Source organism: Apium graveolens, chromosome 1, assembly GCF_009905375.1.
Source record: "Apium graveolens cultivar Ventura chromosome 1, ASM990537v1, whole genome shotgun sequence".
In the NCBI taxonomy this organism is placed as follows: domain Eukaryota; kingdom Viridiplantae; phylum Streptophyta; class Magnoliopsida; order Apiales; family Apiaceae; genus Apium; species Apium graveolens.
The window spans coordinates 168,586,538-168,605,862 of NC_133647.1; the positions used below are offsets into that span (position 1 = coordinate 168,586,538).

General features: G+C 34.8%; 1 protein-coding gene across 11 annotated transcripts; it reads left to right on the forward strand.

The window, feature by feature from the left end:
• The first annotated feature begins 7,265 nt into the window (after positions 1-7,265).
• On the forward strand, positions 7,266-18,057 carry LOC141670547 (protein NLP5-like). Of its 11 annotated transcripts, none has more exons than XM_074476505.1 (16): positions 7,266-7,793; positions 7,962-8,059; positions 8,168-8,356; positions 8,868-9,053; positions 10,224-10,409; positions 10,503-10,826; positions 10,924-11,109; positions 11,248-11,358; positions 11,484-12,639; positions 12,880-13,844; positions 14,307-14,349; positions 14,456-14,935; positions 15,651-15,796; positions 15,918-16,260; positions 16,773-16,829; positions 17,090-18,057. In XM_074476505.1, exons 4-6 carry the CDS (start codon positions 8,897-8,899, stop codon positions 10,721-10,723), a joined length of 564 nt encoding a protein of 187 aa, XP_074332606.1. In that variant the 5' UTR covers positions 7,266-7,793; positions 7,962-8,059; positions 8,168-8,356; positions 8,868-8,896; the 3' UTR covers positions 10,724-10,826; positions 10,924-11,109; positions 11,248-11,358; positions 11,484-12,639; positions 12,880-13,844; positions 14,307-14,349; positions 14,456-14,935; positions 15,651-15,796; positions 15,918-16,260; positions 16,773-16,829; positions 17,090-18,057. The 11 variants fall into 11 exon arrangements, 10 of the variants coding, with proteins under 10 accessions (XP_074332606.1, XP_074332600.1, XP_074332612.1 ...); XM_074476499.1 differs by having other exon boundaries at positions 10,503-10,822; XM_074476511.1 differs by having other exon boundaries at positions 10,506-10,822.
• Positions 18,058-19,325: the final 1,268 nt, after the last annotated feature.

Here is a 19,325-nt window from a genome sequence, read left to right on the forward strand (position 1 = left end):
GCGGGGGATAAATTCATGGAACGGGAACCTATGGCCGGCAACTAACGATCCTCGATAAATAAAAAGAGTACCCCCTTCCCAGTTTCAAGTTCTATCTCATGGGGTGGCCGGAGTAATCCTAAGATAAGGAGGAAGTTTGTACAGGGTATTATAACTCTCTATTTTACCATCTCGTTCGTGGAATGCGTTACCATAATTGTAAGAATCTAACTCAGCAAGGGCAGGATATTCATCCCCCCTGGTATTAATCATATCAATTAAAGATGTGTATGGAGAACGAATCTGAATGAGGGTACCTCGTTTGGAAGTGTTCATATTTGCAAGCCTGGAAAGGTCACGATCCACCATGGAAATGCTTGAGAAGAAGGCTCGCAAAATGCAGAAAAGGCTTGAAGATGCCGGAGAAGATCGAAAAACTAGGAGGAGAGTTGCCGGAAATCTCCTTTCTAAAAGAGAGAAATGAGAGAGTTTTTTGAGTGATGAGTGAAGTGACAAACTCAACCTCACTCTACTCTTATATAGCATAAAAAAGGGGAGACGAATCGACGGAAGCCCATAAGAATAAGGCCAAACAAGGGAAAGTCCAGGAAAAGGAAGGATCTGGAACAATCTAGAAGGTTCGAGGGAAGCTGAACAGATAAAAATCGATCAGAATCCTGGTCGATTTGTGGAGAATCCTGGTTGAATTTTCATTCAACATGGGTGGTGAAAAATCTTAAAGATCGATCAGAGTCCTGATCGATTAAAGGAGAACTCTGATCGAATTTTCATTCGACATGGATGGTAAAAAATTCTAAAGATCGATCAGAGTCCTGATCTATTAAAGGAGGATCCTGGTCGAATTTTCATTCGACATGGATAGTGAAAAATCCAAAAGATCGATCAGAGTCCTGATCGATTAAAGGAGAAACATGGTCAAAATTTCATTCGACAGGTATAGTAAAAAATTCTAAAGATTGATCAGAATCCTAATCAATTCGAGGAGGATCCTGGTCGAATTTTCATTTGACATGGATGGTAAAAAAATCCCAAATATCAACCAGAATCCTGGTCGACAAAGGGAGGAATCCTAGTCGAAATTCACGTCGATCAGGGGGCAAAATTGGCCAAAAGTCGACCAAGAATCCTCGTCGATTAAGGGAGAATTCTAGTCAAAATCCATATCGATCAGGGGCGAAATTGGCCAAAAGTCGACTGGAATTATGTTCGAATCGACCAGGAATCCTGGTCGATTAAGGCAGAATTCTGGTCGAAATCCACATCGATCAGGGGGCAAAAATTGGCCAAAAGTCGACCAGAATCCTGGTCGAATTGACCAGGAATCCGGGTCGATTAAGGCAGAATTCTGGTCGAAATCCTCATCGATCAGACTGATAAATGGGCCAAAAGTCGACCAGAATCCTGGTCAAAATCGACCAGGAATCCTGGTCAACTAGGGCAGAGTTCTGGTCGAAAATTCCAGAAATAATAGGGAAAATTCCAGGAATGGGGAAAATTCTTGGAAAAATACTAGAAATGTCCAAAAAATAGGATTAAGGTAAGAAAATAATAGGGAAGTACCAAAAAATATCCTGAAGCCACGTAAAAAGCAATTTTTTGTAAATTTGTAGGTCGCTTCATACTTTACGCAAAAAAACGATACCCTGAGGGATTAAATAAGCTTACCTTCCGTGAAATCTTTTACGATTTCCCGGAAGTTGGGGGACAAATGATAGGGAGAAAAATAAACTCTGGTTACGCAATTAATATGGGCCGATAATAAAGCCCATTATAAAGGGCCCAAAACCCTGAATATTAATTAATTTCGTAATTAATTAATATGGGAAAAGTCTGCTGATAAGTAAAGTCCAAATAAGGACACAATTCCATGGAGATTGGCCTCCATGAAATCTCATGGGATAAGTATCAATTTCCTGCATTATAGGACTCCAAAGTCCACTCTAAATCTGAGACTTGTCCACAAGTCTCCTCACCCTAACATAATTCCAAGGCATTCCATGTCTATATAAGGGGTCTCACCCCACAAATCAGAACTACGTTTTTTGACTTGATCCTTGGCAAACAACAAGGTACGTAGGCATCTTGTGAAAGGCAGATTGAGTCACGAAACACGAGAGCATTCAAATCGAGCCTCGAAACTCACGAACCCTAGCAATAAATACACCCTAGGTTTTAATCCATAACAGTTTCTTTACGATTTAATAAATAAAACTAAGTTATTTTATCAAACATTTTCCAAAAATATTATTTCGAGAAACAAACGTTATTCATTATCAAATATTATTTAATCGAAGAATATTATTTTAAACATTCATTTCAAAGGGAATTACCCTAGAATTATTATTTAATAATTACTTTAATTATTAAATATTTATTAAAAGTTTTTAATCGATTTAAAAACCAGAAAATATTATTTCGAAATATTTTCCGAGCTTCAGAAAATTATTCTGATGTCTACATAAGTTTGAAAAAAATTATTTCGACTTATTTCAATTATATTGACTATAGTGTCAAAAAAAACCCCTTAATTAATCATTTGTTGACAACGGTCAACTCACATTATTAAAATACTTCCTCCAACACTTCTCTGAAGTATGTATATATATCGGTATGTACCTATTAACAAGGATTATGTTTGGGGAACAAAAATAAGTTTCAGATATATGATAGGATTCTTAAAGGATAAGGAGGGGTAGACTCCAGTACTTTAGACAAATAATTATTACCGCATGAGAAGGTACAATGAATACCGATGAACATGCGAAGTATGCAAAATATACCCGGGAGAAAGGGGAGCATAGAATGCCCGAATGTGGCTAGGGTGACAGCCGGGAGTAAGGAATTTGTCCTTGTACTAGTAGAAAAGTAAATATATTTCTGTTATATGACTGATTATCATGTAATAGGGGCTACGGTGAATGTCCTAATATTTTTAATTGAAATCGTTATGCAATACTATGACTCAAGTTTAGGTGCGGGTTCTACTGAAAGTATTCGTAAAATATTTAAGAAAATAAAAGATGTTATTTTGAAAGAGATGTATATCACTGAGAAAGTTATTCTCCTAAGTATATAAAATTATACGAGAAAATACAATTACATTAACCAGTCATTCTTCAAACTGTTTTATATATTATAGCTGAGCATTATTGCTGACTCTTACTTTATTTTAAATGTCACAACACAACAGATAACCAGTATGCCGGTGATAGACTTAGTCGTCTGCAATCGCGGGGAGAAGTCCTTGCAGCTTTGCCTCATGAAGACCAGAACACTGAGATATGTTTTATATATTGTAGGATTATTGTAACTTCATGTAGAGGTTATGAGTAATAGTTTGAGATCCTGTAAAGTATATTTGAGTTGTAATAAAAGAAGTTATATTTTGTACATCATTTCTAAGGCTATAACTTGTGTGTGTGAGATATTGGGGGTCTGTAAGGTGAATTGTTGGATCATTAAAGTAATACAGATTTCAGATGATTGGATGATTGCGTGACGACCCAGAATCCTGACCCCGGATATGGGGGCATTACAATCATTTAATAAAATTGACATAACTTCATCAAAATCAAAATGCTAAATATTCAAATTTATTTGTTTGATTTATAAGGTTTTTTGAAAAAAAAATTATTTGACATTTTTTTGTTTATTTGAAAAAGAAACGAGTGAAATTCATGAAAAAATTGTGAATCGTGACAACGAATTCATAAAGTAGGTTGTTTATGAACATGAGTTCTTGAGCAGTTCGTAACATGTTTGTCAATAACTATTTTGTTTATAAGCCGATGCACGAACAAAAAATTTGGATTGATAAAGTTTGAGCAGATATTATTTTAATGAGTTTAAATATAAACACTTAAGAATTCGACGACTTAATAAAGAGTGAACCATCTATTCATTGACCAATATTTGACTTAATACTAATAATTATTGATTAATTAATTTTAAAATATAAAAGTAACTGTTATGCCACGTTTTGGCATGACAAATACTTTTTAATAATTCCGTAATTTGTTAATTATTAATTACAGCTAATAATTAATTGCTTAAGCCCCAAGTTATCCTCTCTCCGAAACGAGGAAAGAATCAATCTCAATAAATCAATAACGGAAAATATCTCTCAACGATATTCTTCAAATCAGGAAGATATCACAACGCTCAGATTAAATCAGATAAAATCGGTAATTACCACATTAATGAAACTTATCCCTAAAGTCTCTTAGGGATAAGTCCAAATTTCACAGAACTGCGTAGGCTTGATCCAATATAAATTGGTACGCAGGCATCTTGGCAAAAGGGATCCGATACAACGAGACAAATCGAGACACCTCCCAAGTCCAGCCCCTCTTTTTCATAAACCCTAATCTCACAACTACACACAAATCGCTCTAATATTCCAGCAACCCTCCGATTTCGTGTTGTTACGAAATTCCTCCAACAACATTTGGCGCTAGAAGGAGGGGTTATTATTCGAGGAGGACGAATAATATTACAAAACTCGTGGGTTTATGGTTCATCCATACAATGGGGGATCGATAGTCAATTACCGATGGTAAAAAAAAAAGGGGCTCGTGGCAGATATATCCTATATGGATGTACAATAACACACAATTCAGCGGAGTCCAGGCGGTGCAATATGGTGCAGCAAAGGCAGTCTCATGATGAATAACAAGACCCAGCGGCGGCATGCAAACTTGGCGAAAAAAATAATATTTAACATGGAGCGACCCGTGGCATTTAAGAAAACCCAACGATCAGGCGTTTGTAGTCACACGCGGACGGACATGTTAAGGTAATATACACGCGCGGACAAGGAGAAATAAAAAAAAGGGAAGCAACCATGGAGTAAAAAGAATGACGAATGAACATGTCATGTTGAGATTGTGGGGCCAGCAGGAAAAAGAAGACAAACAACTTGAGGAACACTGAAACGCACCATAGAAAAATGGTGACACTCGGAAATTCACAGCCTGTTAGAAGCGGAAAATAAAGATAAGATTTTTCTTCTCCTGATTTATTTCTGCAAATTTATTATTACGTGATGAATGCATAGATATTATGTTTTTCTTCTAATTTTTTATAAGAAAAATATTTAGTGATAAAATTCGTGCGAGTCACATATTTTTATGATTGTAAAATTATTGCGTCATCTTAATTTTGGACGACACACATATTTTGGGAAAAAATCGTACGAGATATTTATTTGAGAGAATTGTGGATTTTTAGAAGATCGTACGAGCTGCATCTTTTGGAAAAATAAATTATATATGCGAGATGCATAATTTTGGGAAAATATTTAAGAAAGAGCATTATTTTTGGGAAAAATAAATATCGTGACAATTTTAAATTGGCATATTTATTATGTTTGAATTGCGTTTAAAATATTTTGCATATACTGTCGCGATAATACATATATGTCGAAAAATATTTTCAAACTTGTGAATGGGAATTGCTATTTTGGTAGCTGAGACAACCACTTGGAATGATATACACTACCGATTGTGAACTTGTATTGTTGACACCTTACGCCTAGATAGGCAGAAAGATTACAAACGGAAAGATTGAAGGTATGAGCTCACCTTATCTCAAGTATGGAAAGAGATTCAAGGTGCGAGCTCACCTTATCTTAAGTACAGAAAGAGATTGAAGGTCGGGAGTTCCGCCTTATCTTTTGCTGAAGGCATGTTTGTTGATCTTGTTACATTCATATAATACTAGCAGTTCACCTCAATAATACAATTTTACAATCGGCTGTTATATCTATCTTGAAGTGTGTACGTCAAGGTCCAACTTAACATCATTGTTCGCAATGGATTTATAAATTTGTGCTCGCACAACCACAAACAAGGGAAATATGTATCTTTTTCGGATCTTGCATGGTCTCGCACGTGCATTCGCATAATTGTTTTGAGCACGAAGGTGCTCTATGTTATTTACTAAACTCCGATTTTTAGTTGTTTCAGCGATTGAAGAATATTTAGTTCTCCACTGCAGCAAGCTACACTGAAGAACTGGGGGGTAGTTGTTATGCCACGTTTTGGCATGACAAATACTTTTTAATAATTCCGTAATTTGTTAATTATTAATTACAGCTAATAATTAATTGCTTAAGCCCCAAGTTATCCTCTCTCCGAAACGAGGAAAGAATCAATCTCAATAAATCAATAACGGAAAATATCTCTCAACGATATTCTTCAAATCAGGAAGATATCACAACGCTCAGATTAAATCAGATAAAATCGGTAATTACCACATTAATGAAACTTATCCCTAAAGTCTCTTAGGGATAAGTCCAAATTTCACAGAACTGCGTAGGCTTGATCCAATATAAATTGGTACGCAGGCATCTTGGCAAAAGGGATCCGATACAACGAGACAAATCGAGACACCTCCCAAGTCCAGCCCCTCTTTTTCATAAACCCTAATCTCACAACTACACACAAATCGCTCTAATATTCCAGCAACCCTCCGATTTCGTGTTGTTACGAAATTCCTCCAACAACAGTAACATTTAGAATAGATTAAATTTATTTTCAAGTGATATATTTATTATTGTTATTTTCAATTATATTATAATTATGGATTTAAATTTTAGTTAAAATCTGATCAAACTAATCGGTAATATCAAAATGAATATATATATGGGGAAAGAGGGAGTATCATTTTACATATAAAGTGATAACGTGGCTGTTTAGGATACTCTTCATTCGGCTTAAATAGAGTAAACGCTGGTTTCCAGTTTTTACTAACTGTTTGGGTAAATAAGAGAACGCTCCTGAATCTGTTGTTTACCTGCATAACTAGAAAGTGAGTTGAAGGTACTTTCTTGGCGGCTGATTTCCGTTTCTTCTAAATGTGTGATTAAAAAATATACATTAGCACACTTCTCATCACACAATTAATTAAATTATATTCATATGTTTGAGTTTTTAATGAATTACAAAAATTAATCCTATATTTTACATGTATTTATCAATATATTTGGTTTTCAATTATCTACACGTTGATGTTTTTTTTATTTTATATTCATGTATCAAAATTATTAATTCATGTAAGTTATTATTAACATTTTACTTTTGTTTTTAAAATAAAATTTTAAGTACTGATTTATCAAAGAAGTTATGAATTTATAAATATTTTATACCTAAAATTGTCCAAAAACATAAATAATTTATAAATTATATTTATTTAAAGCAACCCAGACGGGCTCCACCATAAAAAGAAAAGTGAGATTCCGTTTCCCCTTACCTAAAACCAAGCAAGCGCCAAGCAGGCTTTCCGGACATAAACCTTTTGAAGCAAAAGGTCATGAAAAGGTCAATGAATTGGTATATATACAAGAAATTGTAGTAACAACTCTTTCCCCTCTTCCCCAACAAAATAAAACGAGGTCAATAAATTGGTATAAACAGAAAAGAGATCATATGGCCATTGCAGCAGCACTGTCATCTACTGTAGAACATCCGGTGGATCCTACAATTCTGCGGGATAAAGAAATTGGGACATCTACAAAAGTTTTGAATCCTTACTCCGTTCCTTATGATTCGGATGAATTAGATGAGACTGACGGGTCTAAATTTTGGTACAGTTTTTTGCGTGATAGCATCGATCTCGATAACAGTGACTCTGAAAATGGTAAAACAAAAGGGGTCAAAAGGAATGCAGCGGAAGATATTGCTCCAACAAGCAGAACCTCCAACAATATATCTGTTGATGAGCAACTTTCTAATGTAGCTGCAACTTACCTTAAACGACCTAAGACACAGGGTTCCAATTTAGAGTTAATACAGGTTAGCTTCATATGCTTAATTTCTTTATGTTTTTGTCTAGTCCCTTTTTCTTTCTTTCAAGTTTTACGCCTATTTTGTAATTCATTATTCAACTTTCCCACTGTTTGTGATTATTAAATTTCTGTTAAGACAAATGTGCTAAATCAAACGCCAATTTTTTGCTATCAGGCTCTAGAAAAGAGTGACTGCCATAAATTCTGATGAAGCAACTACCTCGAGCGGAACTTCAAAGAGAACACCCGTTATTGTCACTGGGATTGTTAATCGTTAGTCTCTGTACCTAATATTGCTTCTTTTTTTTACTCCACTTTTCTTAAGTTCCATTTGTTCTTAGTGGTAGAAACATATGTTGAATTTATCTTGTTATTTTGCAGTAGACAAACCGGAAGAGGAATCAGTTAACCAGAGTAGTGAATCTCAGTCTCTCACTTCCCAAACAAAGAAAAAAACTAAAAAATCCTTAAAAGGTGAGAGGATTGTTGTGAGAACAGATCATTCTGCTTCCGAGAAGAATTCGAGAAAGGTGATAAATCACAGAGGGCACAGCGCGACTGATAAGCTAGGTAACTTGATTATTTCTTTTACAACATAAACTGCAAACACAGATAATTACATGACCACTAAACAGTGCAAGAAATAGCTCTTTTAGCTCTCAGCCGATTTTAGGTACTTTACTTTTTAAACAGTAATTATACTGTTATTATTACATTAGTTAAATTATCAACTTCAAAAAGAAGTTATTAACTTCTCTACACATAATGAACCCATGTATTTTTAGAATAGGTTAACATGAGAGTTCTCTTCCGCACCGTGAATGGGACGCATCCCAAAAATTTCTCACATTTTGCAATTGTTTGAAAATGGTACCAAACAGCATGAGCATGTTCTGGACATAGAAATGGGTAATTCAACGTCCTATGAAAAAACAGATGTAGAGGAAATGTCAGAAGGAACACCCAATAATTTCCCAGTGATCATATATCGTCATTTTTTTAACTATTTCTTGATATTTTTACTTTTTGCTCATTATGTGGTTGACATGTCTGTTGAACTTGTTATATGGTTTATTCTCAGGGGATGAATCGGAAGAAGTATCACCTAGCATGCTGATTGAACCTCAGTCTCTCGCTTCCCAACCCAAAAAATCAGAAGAAATTTTAGAAGAGGAGGGAAATACTCTGAAGATAGATCATTTTGCTACGGAAATGACTTCGGAAGAGGTTATACAGCATAAAGAGCACACGGTGGCTGAAACGAGAGGTAACATAACAATTTGTTACGAGAAATAAACTGCAAAAGCATGCATACTGTACCAAATAAATAGGGTCTTGATACCTTATCTGCACTAGAGCAAAATGGAAGCTGAATTTTTGTTTCGTTGGTGACTTCACTTTAGTTAAAGGATAGAAAATGTTGGGTAATCAGCTCATCTAAACCCTAAGATGTTAGAGGAAGGCCCCAATAAGATCATATATTTAACCCTAAGGTGTTAGAGGAAGGCAATATTTGGGTGGCAGGGAGTCGAACATGAGTCCTCTCCCGCCTAAGCTATGATACCATATTGAATAACCAACTCATCTAAATCTTAAGGTGTTAGAGGAGACCCCAATAGGATCATATATTTAACAGAAAAATCACGGGTTGATGACATAGGATATACTATGACTACTACAACTCAACCTACCAGATTCCAAACCATTACAGTGCTACCCCAACAAGAAGTCGAAAAAGTAACAGTGGTGTTAGATGCTTCAGATCAGAAATTGGTGTTGGGAGATGTTCTTCGAATACGAATTGTGGGCTTAGAAAAAGATAATACAACCATCCATTTTGCCGGTAAAGATTCCCTTTTAACTACTAATTAGGGGATTTGTGGCAAGATTCACTTTTAACTTTGGAGAAGATTCCATTATGATAAAGCAAGTAAAAGAGTATTTGATGATGGAACAATTAGTAATACTAACTAGGGTCTACAAGATTACCACCACTCTAAATATTTTGGAAACCAATTTGAGATACCTAACACTACTCTTTAAAAAACTATATACTATATATGTGTATTGTAAAAAAAACTATATATGCGTTGACTTACATTTTATCAAAAATAATTTCTTTAAGTTCGTAAAAATTACAACAACAATTTTTTAAGAAATAATAAGAAGTAATATTATAATATTTAATATTTTTTCGTACTCTATTAACAATTTCAAATCCAAAAATGACATTTACGTTTAATTTTATTATTATTTAAAATGCCTTAGCGAAGCGGGCACATTGACTAGTATATATAAGGTTACAACTGGAGTCAAACACATGTACTACTTCTATTTTATTTCATAATTTTCTATCAATTAACTATTTTGTAAACTTGATTTTTGTTCTTAATATGGTAAAAATATTTGTCAAACTATAAGGTTTGTTGCTACGCAGGGGATAAATTGGAAAAAGAATCACCTATCAAGTGTACTGAACCTCGGTCTCTCACTTCCCAGGCCAACATATCTGAAGAAATCTTGAAAGAAATCGGGAACACCGCAGAGATAGATCATTCTGCCCCGGAAATTACTTTAAAAGAGGCTATCAATCACAAAGAGCAGACGGAGGCTGCTCAGACAGGTACATTAACCATTTGTTTTGTTATTAACTACAAACATGAATTTATAGCAACTTATATGGAAGCTGAATTTATCTTTATTGTTGGCTTCACAGTAGACGAACCGATTAATGAATCACCTGTTGAAGATGTTGTCTATGGTACTAGTAATGAAGACATTAACTATGCTATGACTATTGCATTTAGGACTTCCAGTTTGCAAACCATGACACTGCTACCCCAAGATCAAGTTGAAGAAGATTCAATAGTGTTACAAAATGAAGGGGATGCATCCCAACAACTAGAGATAGCATTGACGAAGACGAGCAAGTTCTAAATATAAGAGATAGTACCCAAATCATTAATCCATACGAAGAAATCACCATATATGAGATGTCAAAAAGACAACCTGACAATGTTGAAGACATCATTTGCTGTTGGTCTCTTTACCGATCTGTTTTTCTTGACATTACTCAGTTTTAGATTGTTTCTACTTGGTGGAAATATTTGTCAAACTATTTATTTGGTTGCTTGCAGTAGATGAATTGGAAGAAGAATCGTCAATCCAGTGTACTGAACCTCGGTCTCTCACTCCCGAATCCAAGAGAACTGAAAAAATCGTAAAAAATGATGAGAACGTTGTGGAGATAGACCATTCTATTCCGGAGATGATTTTGAGAGAGGCTATACAGCACAGAGGACACATTGTGGCTGATCAGGGAGGTAATATTAGTATTTGTATTACAGAGTACATTACAACATGCTTACTTGTACTAAAAATATATGTCGCATACAATCATACCAACTTTTGCACTCAATTAAATGAAAGCTAAATTTTTGTTTGCATTGGTCTTATCACAGTAGAGGATCATACATCAATACGTGAGAACACGTTTGAAAAAGATATCAGTAAAAAGAGTCTTAGCCAGTATTTTGGGAGGTCACTAGATGAAACAAGAAAGATCTTTGGTGGTAATTCTGTTTGTTCTTGCACTTCAATCTTTCTGCGGACTAATTCGTCAAAATATTTTACTACTGTTTAAATCTTATTGCATTAGTATAGGTGTTAATTATATTACAAATGTTCTCTATTGCAGTTAGTCGAACCGCATTTAAGAAAATGTGTCGAGATGTTGGTATAAAAAGGTGGAAATATGGTGAGAGAAATATGCGACCCAATTCATCAAAACCCAGAAAAAGATTAAATGATGAGGTACCCGGTAGAAGAAACTTTTTGTCAGGCATGCCTCCTGTGCAGGATACACCTGTAGTTTCCTGTACAAACCAAAACTCGAATAAGATGGCCGTAAAGGCCACGTATAACGGTGTTCCTATAAGGTTTAACCTACCTGACTCATCAGGATTATCAGAGTTACAAGACAATGTAATTAAGAGGCTGCATTTGGAAAGGAATAATTTCAGTATCAAGTATCAAGATGATGAGGGTGAATGGGTTTTGATTGCTTGTGATGAGGATGTTCAGGATTGTGTGGAATACTCAAAATCATTAAAAAAAACAACAATTAAGATGTTGCTTGATCCGCCAGTTGATAAATATGCACCTAAAAAACAGATGACTTAGATCACAACACAGAGAATCCCTGTTTTAGAGTATTTTTGGATACATTTTGTTGTAATAAAATAGATATGCTTTATGACATTGCACTATTAATCCCTAATAATTATGTGCTAGTTAAAGACTAATCTAACACATTGCTCGAGAAACTCTTAGATCTTTATTTAAAATGTCCTGATTTAAGAATATTTTTTACCTTTTCACGTATATTTTTCGCAAATGGACTTTTCTCGTGTGATAGGTAAAACTTAAACATTTTTTAAAATGATATGACAAAAATACCACTTTTTGAAAGTGGTGGCCAAAAATATCAACCTAATATGCATTTGAGAAATGTGTAATCTAATACGTGTATAAAAAAATCAGAGAAATTTATCTGAATGCCTATTACAACTTTCGATGTCATGATCTGTATATGTGTAATGCGTATAACATTAGTTACTCATTTCTAAAATGTGTATTAACATTTAACATCCAGATTGTAAATGCTAAGGGAGGCTAGAGGTGTAGTGAAATGAAAGCAAACACTAATAAGGACCGACACTATTCTAATAGCTTGAACCTCTCCCTGTCATCCCTGATCTTCTGTAATATTATGTTGTCCTGATGTTTCTTATGTTTACTAGAGTTACCAACAGGGCAAAGGCAATGATTACATATTTTTGAAATATGTCGAGGTATCGATTTACAATTTATCAGATGATTTCAGCCTATTTCTATAACTACATTAAACCCCTTATTTGTGTTACTGTTAATATTCACAAAGCTGCCTTCATTAACAATATTTTATCACAATAAAAAGTTAGACATCCCTTTAGCTTTCACAAAGCAGCCTTTATTAGCGATAAAAGAATTACTTTTCTCTTGTTGTTTCCCAGCTAAACTCTGTCTGACAATTAATCAAACACTTAGTGCAGGTGCAGTCTACTCTACTCAGTTACAACTTACAAGCTGACCAAATCAGACTCACAAGAGATTACAGCAACAGAACCGAACAGAACTCCGAGTAAATCAGTAAATCACCGACTCATCCAACTCGGCCGAAATTGCTCATCGTCTGACTCCATTCGAAAGCTAACCCCATTCTCAGATAGTTAACATGTCGTGCGTATATGTTTTTTTTTATATTTGATATTTAATTGCGGTACTGCTATATTTTGGTTAAATTTACACATATTTACCAACCCTTTTACGCGTATCTAGTTTTAGTCCCCGCATTTTTACATGTATACAGTGATCTGGTTACCTCTTCTTAGTTACGAGTTTATTGTTGTGAACAAACATCATCATCAGTTAGTAACAATACTACCGTAAACATTCCAAACGGGGTATTTTTGAATCACTTTTCATTCTCTGTAATATTTTGGTTCTGCAAAATTGGTTGTGATGGCCTTGACCTTCTCATGAACCATGTAGAGTCCTCGTACAGCTGTACCGAGTTAGCTGTATGCAGTCAGTTCAGAGGAAATGAAATATTTTTATAAGTATCAATTCTTATAGACTCAAATTTAAACTGGTTCTTTGAGGAAAGCGAGAAGACAAAATGGAGCCTAGAAGAGAATAAGATGATTGAGAGTGCAATAGCATTTTTCGACAAGGATACACCAGATCGATGGTTCAAAGTGGCATGTAGGATACCAGGGAAGAATGTGAGTGATGTAATTAAGAAGTACAGTGAACTTGAAGTAGGTGTGAGTGATATTGAAGCTGGCTTGATTCCAGTAACCAGTTACACCCATGATTCTTTCTCACTATACTGGATGAACAATCAAAGTTTCAATGGGATAAAACACATCCGTGTACCAGAGGAGAAATGCAGCACATTGACTCGGCCTTCTGATCAAGAGAGAGAAAAAGGTGTAGCATGGACAGAAGAGCACAGGTAGATAGTTTTATCTTTATGTCAACCTGAAATATTAAATTTTTTTCTCCTAATTGACATAAATCTTAAATTAAGTTGTGTTCACGATAAGAAAAAGTGCAGCACTACAATGTAAAGAATCCTTATTAAGTAGATATAAATATGGCAATAATTTAATTCATAAACTTTTTCACAATAAAAAGAACCAGAGATTCAGAAAGGTCTGCTATAATGGTCAGATTCTGTAATATTTTGAATATTTATATGAACAAATGCATCTTCAAGTACTTTTTATGTGTAACTGTGTGTATCAGCACATCTCTATTGATGCTTTAGGCTGGTCCTACATTTGGGCAATTTTTGCTTGGAATTAAAAAGTATGGGAAAGGGGACGGGGACCGGAGAAATATATTTTACAATTTTGTGACCTCTAAAAAACCAACTCAGATTACTAGTCATGCTCAGAAATATATTGTATTACAGATTTCTGGAGGGGAAGATAAGAGAAGATCAAGCATCCACAGAGGTACCTATATTTATCTTTCTCCTAAAACTTGCAGCAATGATTGGGCTAAAATTTTGGGCATCTAAGTCTTCGAATATCCTAACCATTAAATCTCTACTTTGTCTAGAAATCATTGAGATTGAAGACGGCCCATTGTTGTTAGATCATTCACATCAGCTACCTGTAGGTGAAGATGCTATTCATCACAAGGGCCTTATTTTTGACGCAGAAAAAGATAACTCAAGCATATCCACAGTGCAAACATCAAATGAGAAGAAACCTGAAAAAGGTATTAGTTCTGAGTTTTCTGGTGAGCATTTTGGGAATCCGCTGGCTGATGCAGCAGAGAGCTTCCTTGATAAGTGTTTCTCCGCCTTTCTCAGTCTCTGTTTGCTTTATCTGAAAGCCAATTATGACTTAATTTCTGTAGAATAACCAACTTATTGCAGGCGTTGGATATAAATCTGACTATTGAATCTTTTCCCAAAGAGCAACTAGCTGAACCCTAAAATGAAACATATACGCTCCAACATATTCCTGTTATGGATCTGAATCCAGTTTGGCAAGTTGTAATATGAAGAAGATTGTATTGCCAGTAAAAACAAAGGTAATAGAAAAAATTCTTGGTATATTGTTTCTAAAGGTGTGTGTGTGGCAGAAATCATGGCCGATGCTCAATGTGAAATGAACATTCAATCTATATATTAAATGTATACAAGTGCTAGTCAATTATAACTATAGGAGGTATGTTATATGTACAACATCTTCACTTACAGTTTTCATAAGATATTTTTGTACATTAAGCCAGTAAGCCCAAAATTAGCCCAATTTTTTTATGATGTCTGATTCTTATCATGAAGGTTATGGGAGGTCTTAGTGGTTTTGCTTGATGTTTAGCTTTAATTTTTATTTTTTTTAGAGATAATCCATATATACACACTGGTTTTTTGTCCTCTTATGTTTATGAACTGTCAAGTGGACTTCTATTAGACACTTCACATGGCCCTGCAAAGTAGGTTCACAGACCTGCCTAATCATGTGTATTCACTTTCTCCCCTTCCCGGATTTTGTTTTATTTTTAATCTTAAACGTACATTAGCTTACATAGAGAACTCACAACATAAACGTAGTAGACGAACCAGTTGACAATGTTGGTTATCCTAATAATACATAATCTAAGTTTTCAAAGATCCTAACCATGAAATCACTAATTTTCCAAGAAATCATGGAAATTGAAGACGGCCCATTGTTATTATATCATTCACTTCAGCTACCAGTAAGTGAAGACTCCATACATCACAAGGGGTTTATTTTTGGTGCAGAAAAGATAACTCAAGCATCTACGTCATCAATAACACATGCACAGAGGAAACATCAAAAGGGAAGAAACTTGAAAAAGGTATTAGTTATGAGATTCTTAGTGAGCATTTTGGAAAATTACTGGCTGATGCAGCAGAGAGCTTCCATGGTAAGTGTTTCTCTAACTTTCTCTGTCTCTTTTTGCTTTATCCAAAAGCCAGTTATGATGTAATTGTTGTAGATTTTCAATCCCTTATCGTGCCTATTTTCTAAATGTTCGCTGGTTTAAGTTATTCGGTCCACATTCAAACGGATGTGTAGAGATCATGGTTACAAGGTGGAAATCTAGCAAGAGAAGGATAGGCAGTCACAGTTCATCTAAGCACGGGACAGTAAATGATAAAGAACTGAGTATGAATTCTTCTTTAACGGGCAGACACCCTTTGCAAGACACAACTGTTGTTGCTCTACCTCACACGAGCCAAGACATGAATAAGATAAATGTGAAGGCAACCTATAAAGGAACTGCTATTAGATTTGAACTGTGTGATTCATCAGGAATGACTGATTTGGAAGATATGGTGATTGAGAGGCTACGACTGAAGAGACGCACAATTAGCATCAAGTATAAAGGTGAAGAGGGTGATTGGGTTTTAATTGCCTGCGACAATGATGTGCAGAAATGTATAGAAATCTCGAGATCATTAAAAAACACTATAATTAAAATGTTGGTTGATACGCCTATCAGCATTTGAACAAAATGGGATTTATTAACTTTTTAGCTGTGTCTTTGTAAACTGTATCTGTAACTTTCAACTGCTTGCAGTACAACTGTTTCTGTAGTTTCAACCGCTTGCAGATCGTTCTATATTCCTTTTAGTAAATAATCGTATGGCTAAGTTCATGACAATGATTTAAATGGAACATACTTCTAAATATACATGATAGTTTTGGTAAATTAGTCAATATGCTTTTACCCTATAATTTAAATGGAACGATTGAGTTGGTATAGAATATCTGGTGATTAAATAAGCAAGGTAAATTTAACATAATATTCTCCTATTTTTGCGTTACTTTATTGTTAGATGAATTATAATGCATCACTTTCATATTTACTAAGCATATATTTCTTATGTGAAAAACAGGGTACCAGTAACAACTTTAGCTGTAAGGCAGTGAAGAGGGCAAAAACAGCTTTAGAGGTATGCTTGAATTCAACATGTATGTACTCACTATCAAGGATACCAACACAACATCAAAAACAAGGATGACAACAAAATTTAGAATTTTAAGCACAAATACATTGTTGCGTTAAACGATTGTAAATTTCTACCCCCAAACAGTAAGCACGTTACAGATACAACACTAACTTTGATTCAATCACTAACCACTTAGCTCTTCCTTAATTTTCTTACATATACAACAGAAACTTCTGACACCACTAGTTTGTTCAATTACATAGCTTTGATTCAATGTGGGTACCAGAAGTCAGCGAAGAAGATTTGCAGAAGGTCTACGGTACACTGGAAGAGTATCAAGGCTGTCGAAATAATTACTGAAAATGAAATTTGGGTGTGAATTGTGAAAATTATAGGCTTCTGTATTATCATGTACATTTCTGTTCTGGATCCAGTGAAGAACCAACCTCGCTGAGAAAAAGCAGGGGAAAATCAGATAAACAATGAGCGACATGGTCGGGATTGCAGATGTTGAGAAAATAACAGAGGCTAAAGATGCTAGTGAAATGAAAGCTAGCAATCTGAGGACGTGCTGAAGTAGTGTTGCATAGGTTAAAGAATGACGACGACGAGTGATGTGAAAGTATTGTTCCAAGTCGCATACCAAGCAGAAAAGAATGAAACTTGCTATAGCTATCGCCATGGCTTCCGGGTAATCTTGGAATGGGGAATTTGTCCCTGCACCTTGGTACTTGAGTTGCAAGGCTGTGAGGAGGACAGTAACAGATATTCCGAAAATGCCAACAATAGCATGGTTGCCATTTTCGCGTTCTTGCAAGGGAATTGCGTTGATGAATGCAACATTACATTGGGTAGGATAGTTGTTGAATACGAACTGATGAGAAGGAGAAGACATGATGGAATTGGGAGAATCAAATCAATAAAAGGAAGAGGAAACAGAGTAAATGATATGAAGTACTAGGAGCTTTCTTTTCTTGTATATATATATTGAAAGATTGTGGAACATATAGAGCAGAAGTAGCCGTGGCCAATTTGTGGGTAAAGGTTTTAAGGTTCAAAAAGGTAAAAGGAACCCGAAGGAGAAAAGGTTCAAAGAGGTTCAACTTATATAAGCAGAAACAAAATAAAACGGCAACCTTAAGTTTATTGTGGTCTTTCACTGTTCTCTTGTGCTTGTAAGATCTTGTGTTATTTCTTTATTTGACTTTGTAAACTGGTCTTTTTTTTGTCACTAGTAGTAGTAAGTGGTGTTTGATCTTAAAAGGTTTAAAAGTTCAAAGGTCTAAGTTGAGTCCCCATTCTTCCTCACCCTAAGCTTTATTTGCACAAAAGTATTGGATTGCCCATGTAAATTGATCGGCTGTCTAAATCAAACCTAAATAGACATTTGAGGGCTAAAGCATAAAGAAGGATCAATTTCTTTTATAGTTGATAAGCTTTTGCTAATAATATTAAATTTGCATGTATTTGTCACTTGCCCTGTCATTTAAAAAAATTTAATGATTTTTTTGGATATTTAACACTATTCATAAAATAATTCAGCTTTTCATTTTTTTGATAAATATAATTTGATTTAATTTAGTAACGTTCGACTACAATAATAATATTTTGAGCAAGTCATAAGACAATTCTTAAGATCATATCATGCAAATTGATTATTAAAAATATATGATAAGTTTTTATTTCGTGTGTATAATAAAAAATGATTCCAAAACTTATTTTGCATGAACAAAAAATTTAAAAAATAATCTATAAACTTGGAAAATATTAGTATGGCTACTCATTATTTTTTATTACTAACTTATAGCCAATGGGTTTAAATTTTATTTTATTTAATATATTAAGTTTTTTGTTGAGCGTTTGTTTATTTTGAAAAATGAAAATAATTCAATAATGAAAAGTCATATGACATGATCGAAATTGAACAAACGCATAATTAACTGGGAGAAAATTGATGAAGATATTCAAAAGAAATTCAGAAACTGGTGGTTGCACAGACCTCCTCCTCTACTCAACTTGCTGATAATAAAAATGGGGAGAAAGAGAGTTCTAGAACTGAGGGGGAGTAAAAAGTGCATAACATTCAAGTGAGTAAAACAATTGTGCCAACAATTGCTTTCACAAAGCCACCAGCTAAAGACAGCATTGATCTAATAAATGAAGCAGCAGCCACTTTGAGAGCAGCTGAGAAGAAGCAGTTTAGTACAATCAACTGGGAGAAAATTGATGAGGATATTCAAAAGAAATTTGGTCTAGCAAAGAAGCCAGAAAAATCAGTCATTCATCACTCTCAAGTCAGGCAAATTTTTGTGAATGATATGAGCATGAACTATCTGGAGAGAGGCCAGACATCCTGCATCAAATCCCCAAAGGCAGATCTAATCATGAAGCCAAAGGTGAACTACCCAAAATATTTACTAAAGAATCCTTTGGACACAGTGTATGAGACATCAAAACCTGATGAGAAGAAGCTGTTGGCCAGGTCTATAGTATTCTACA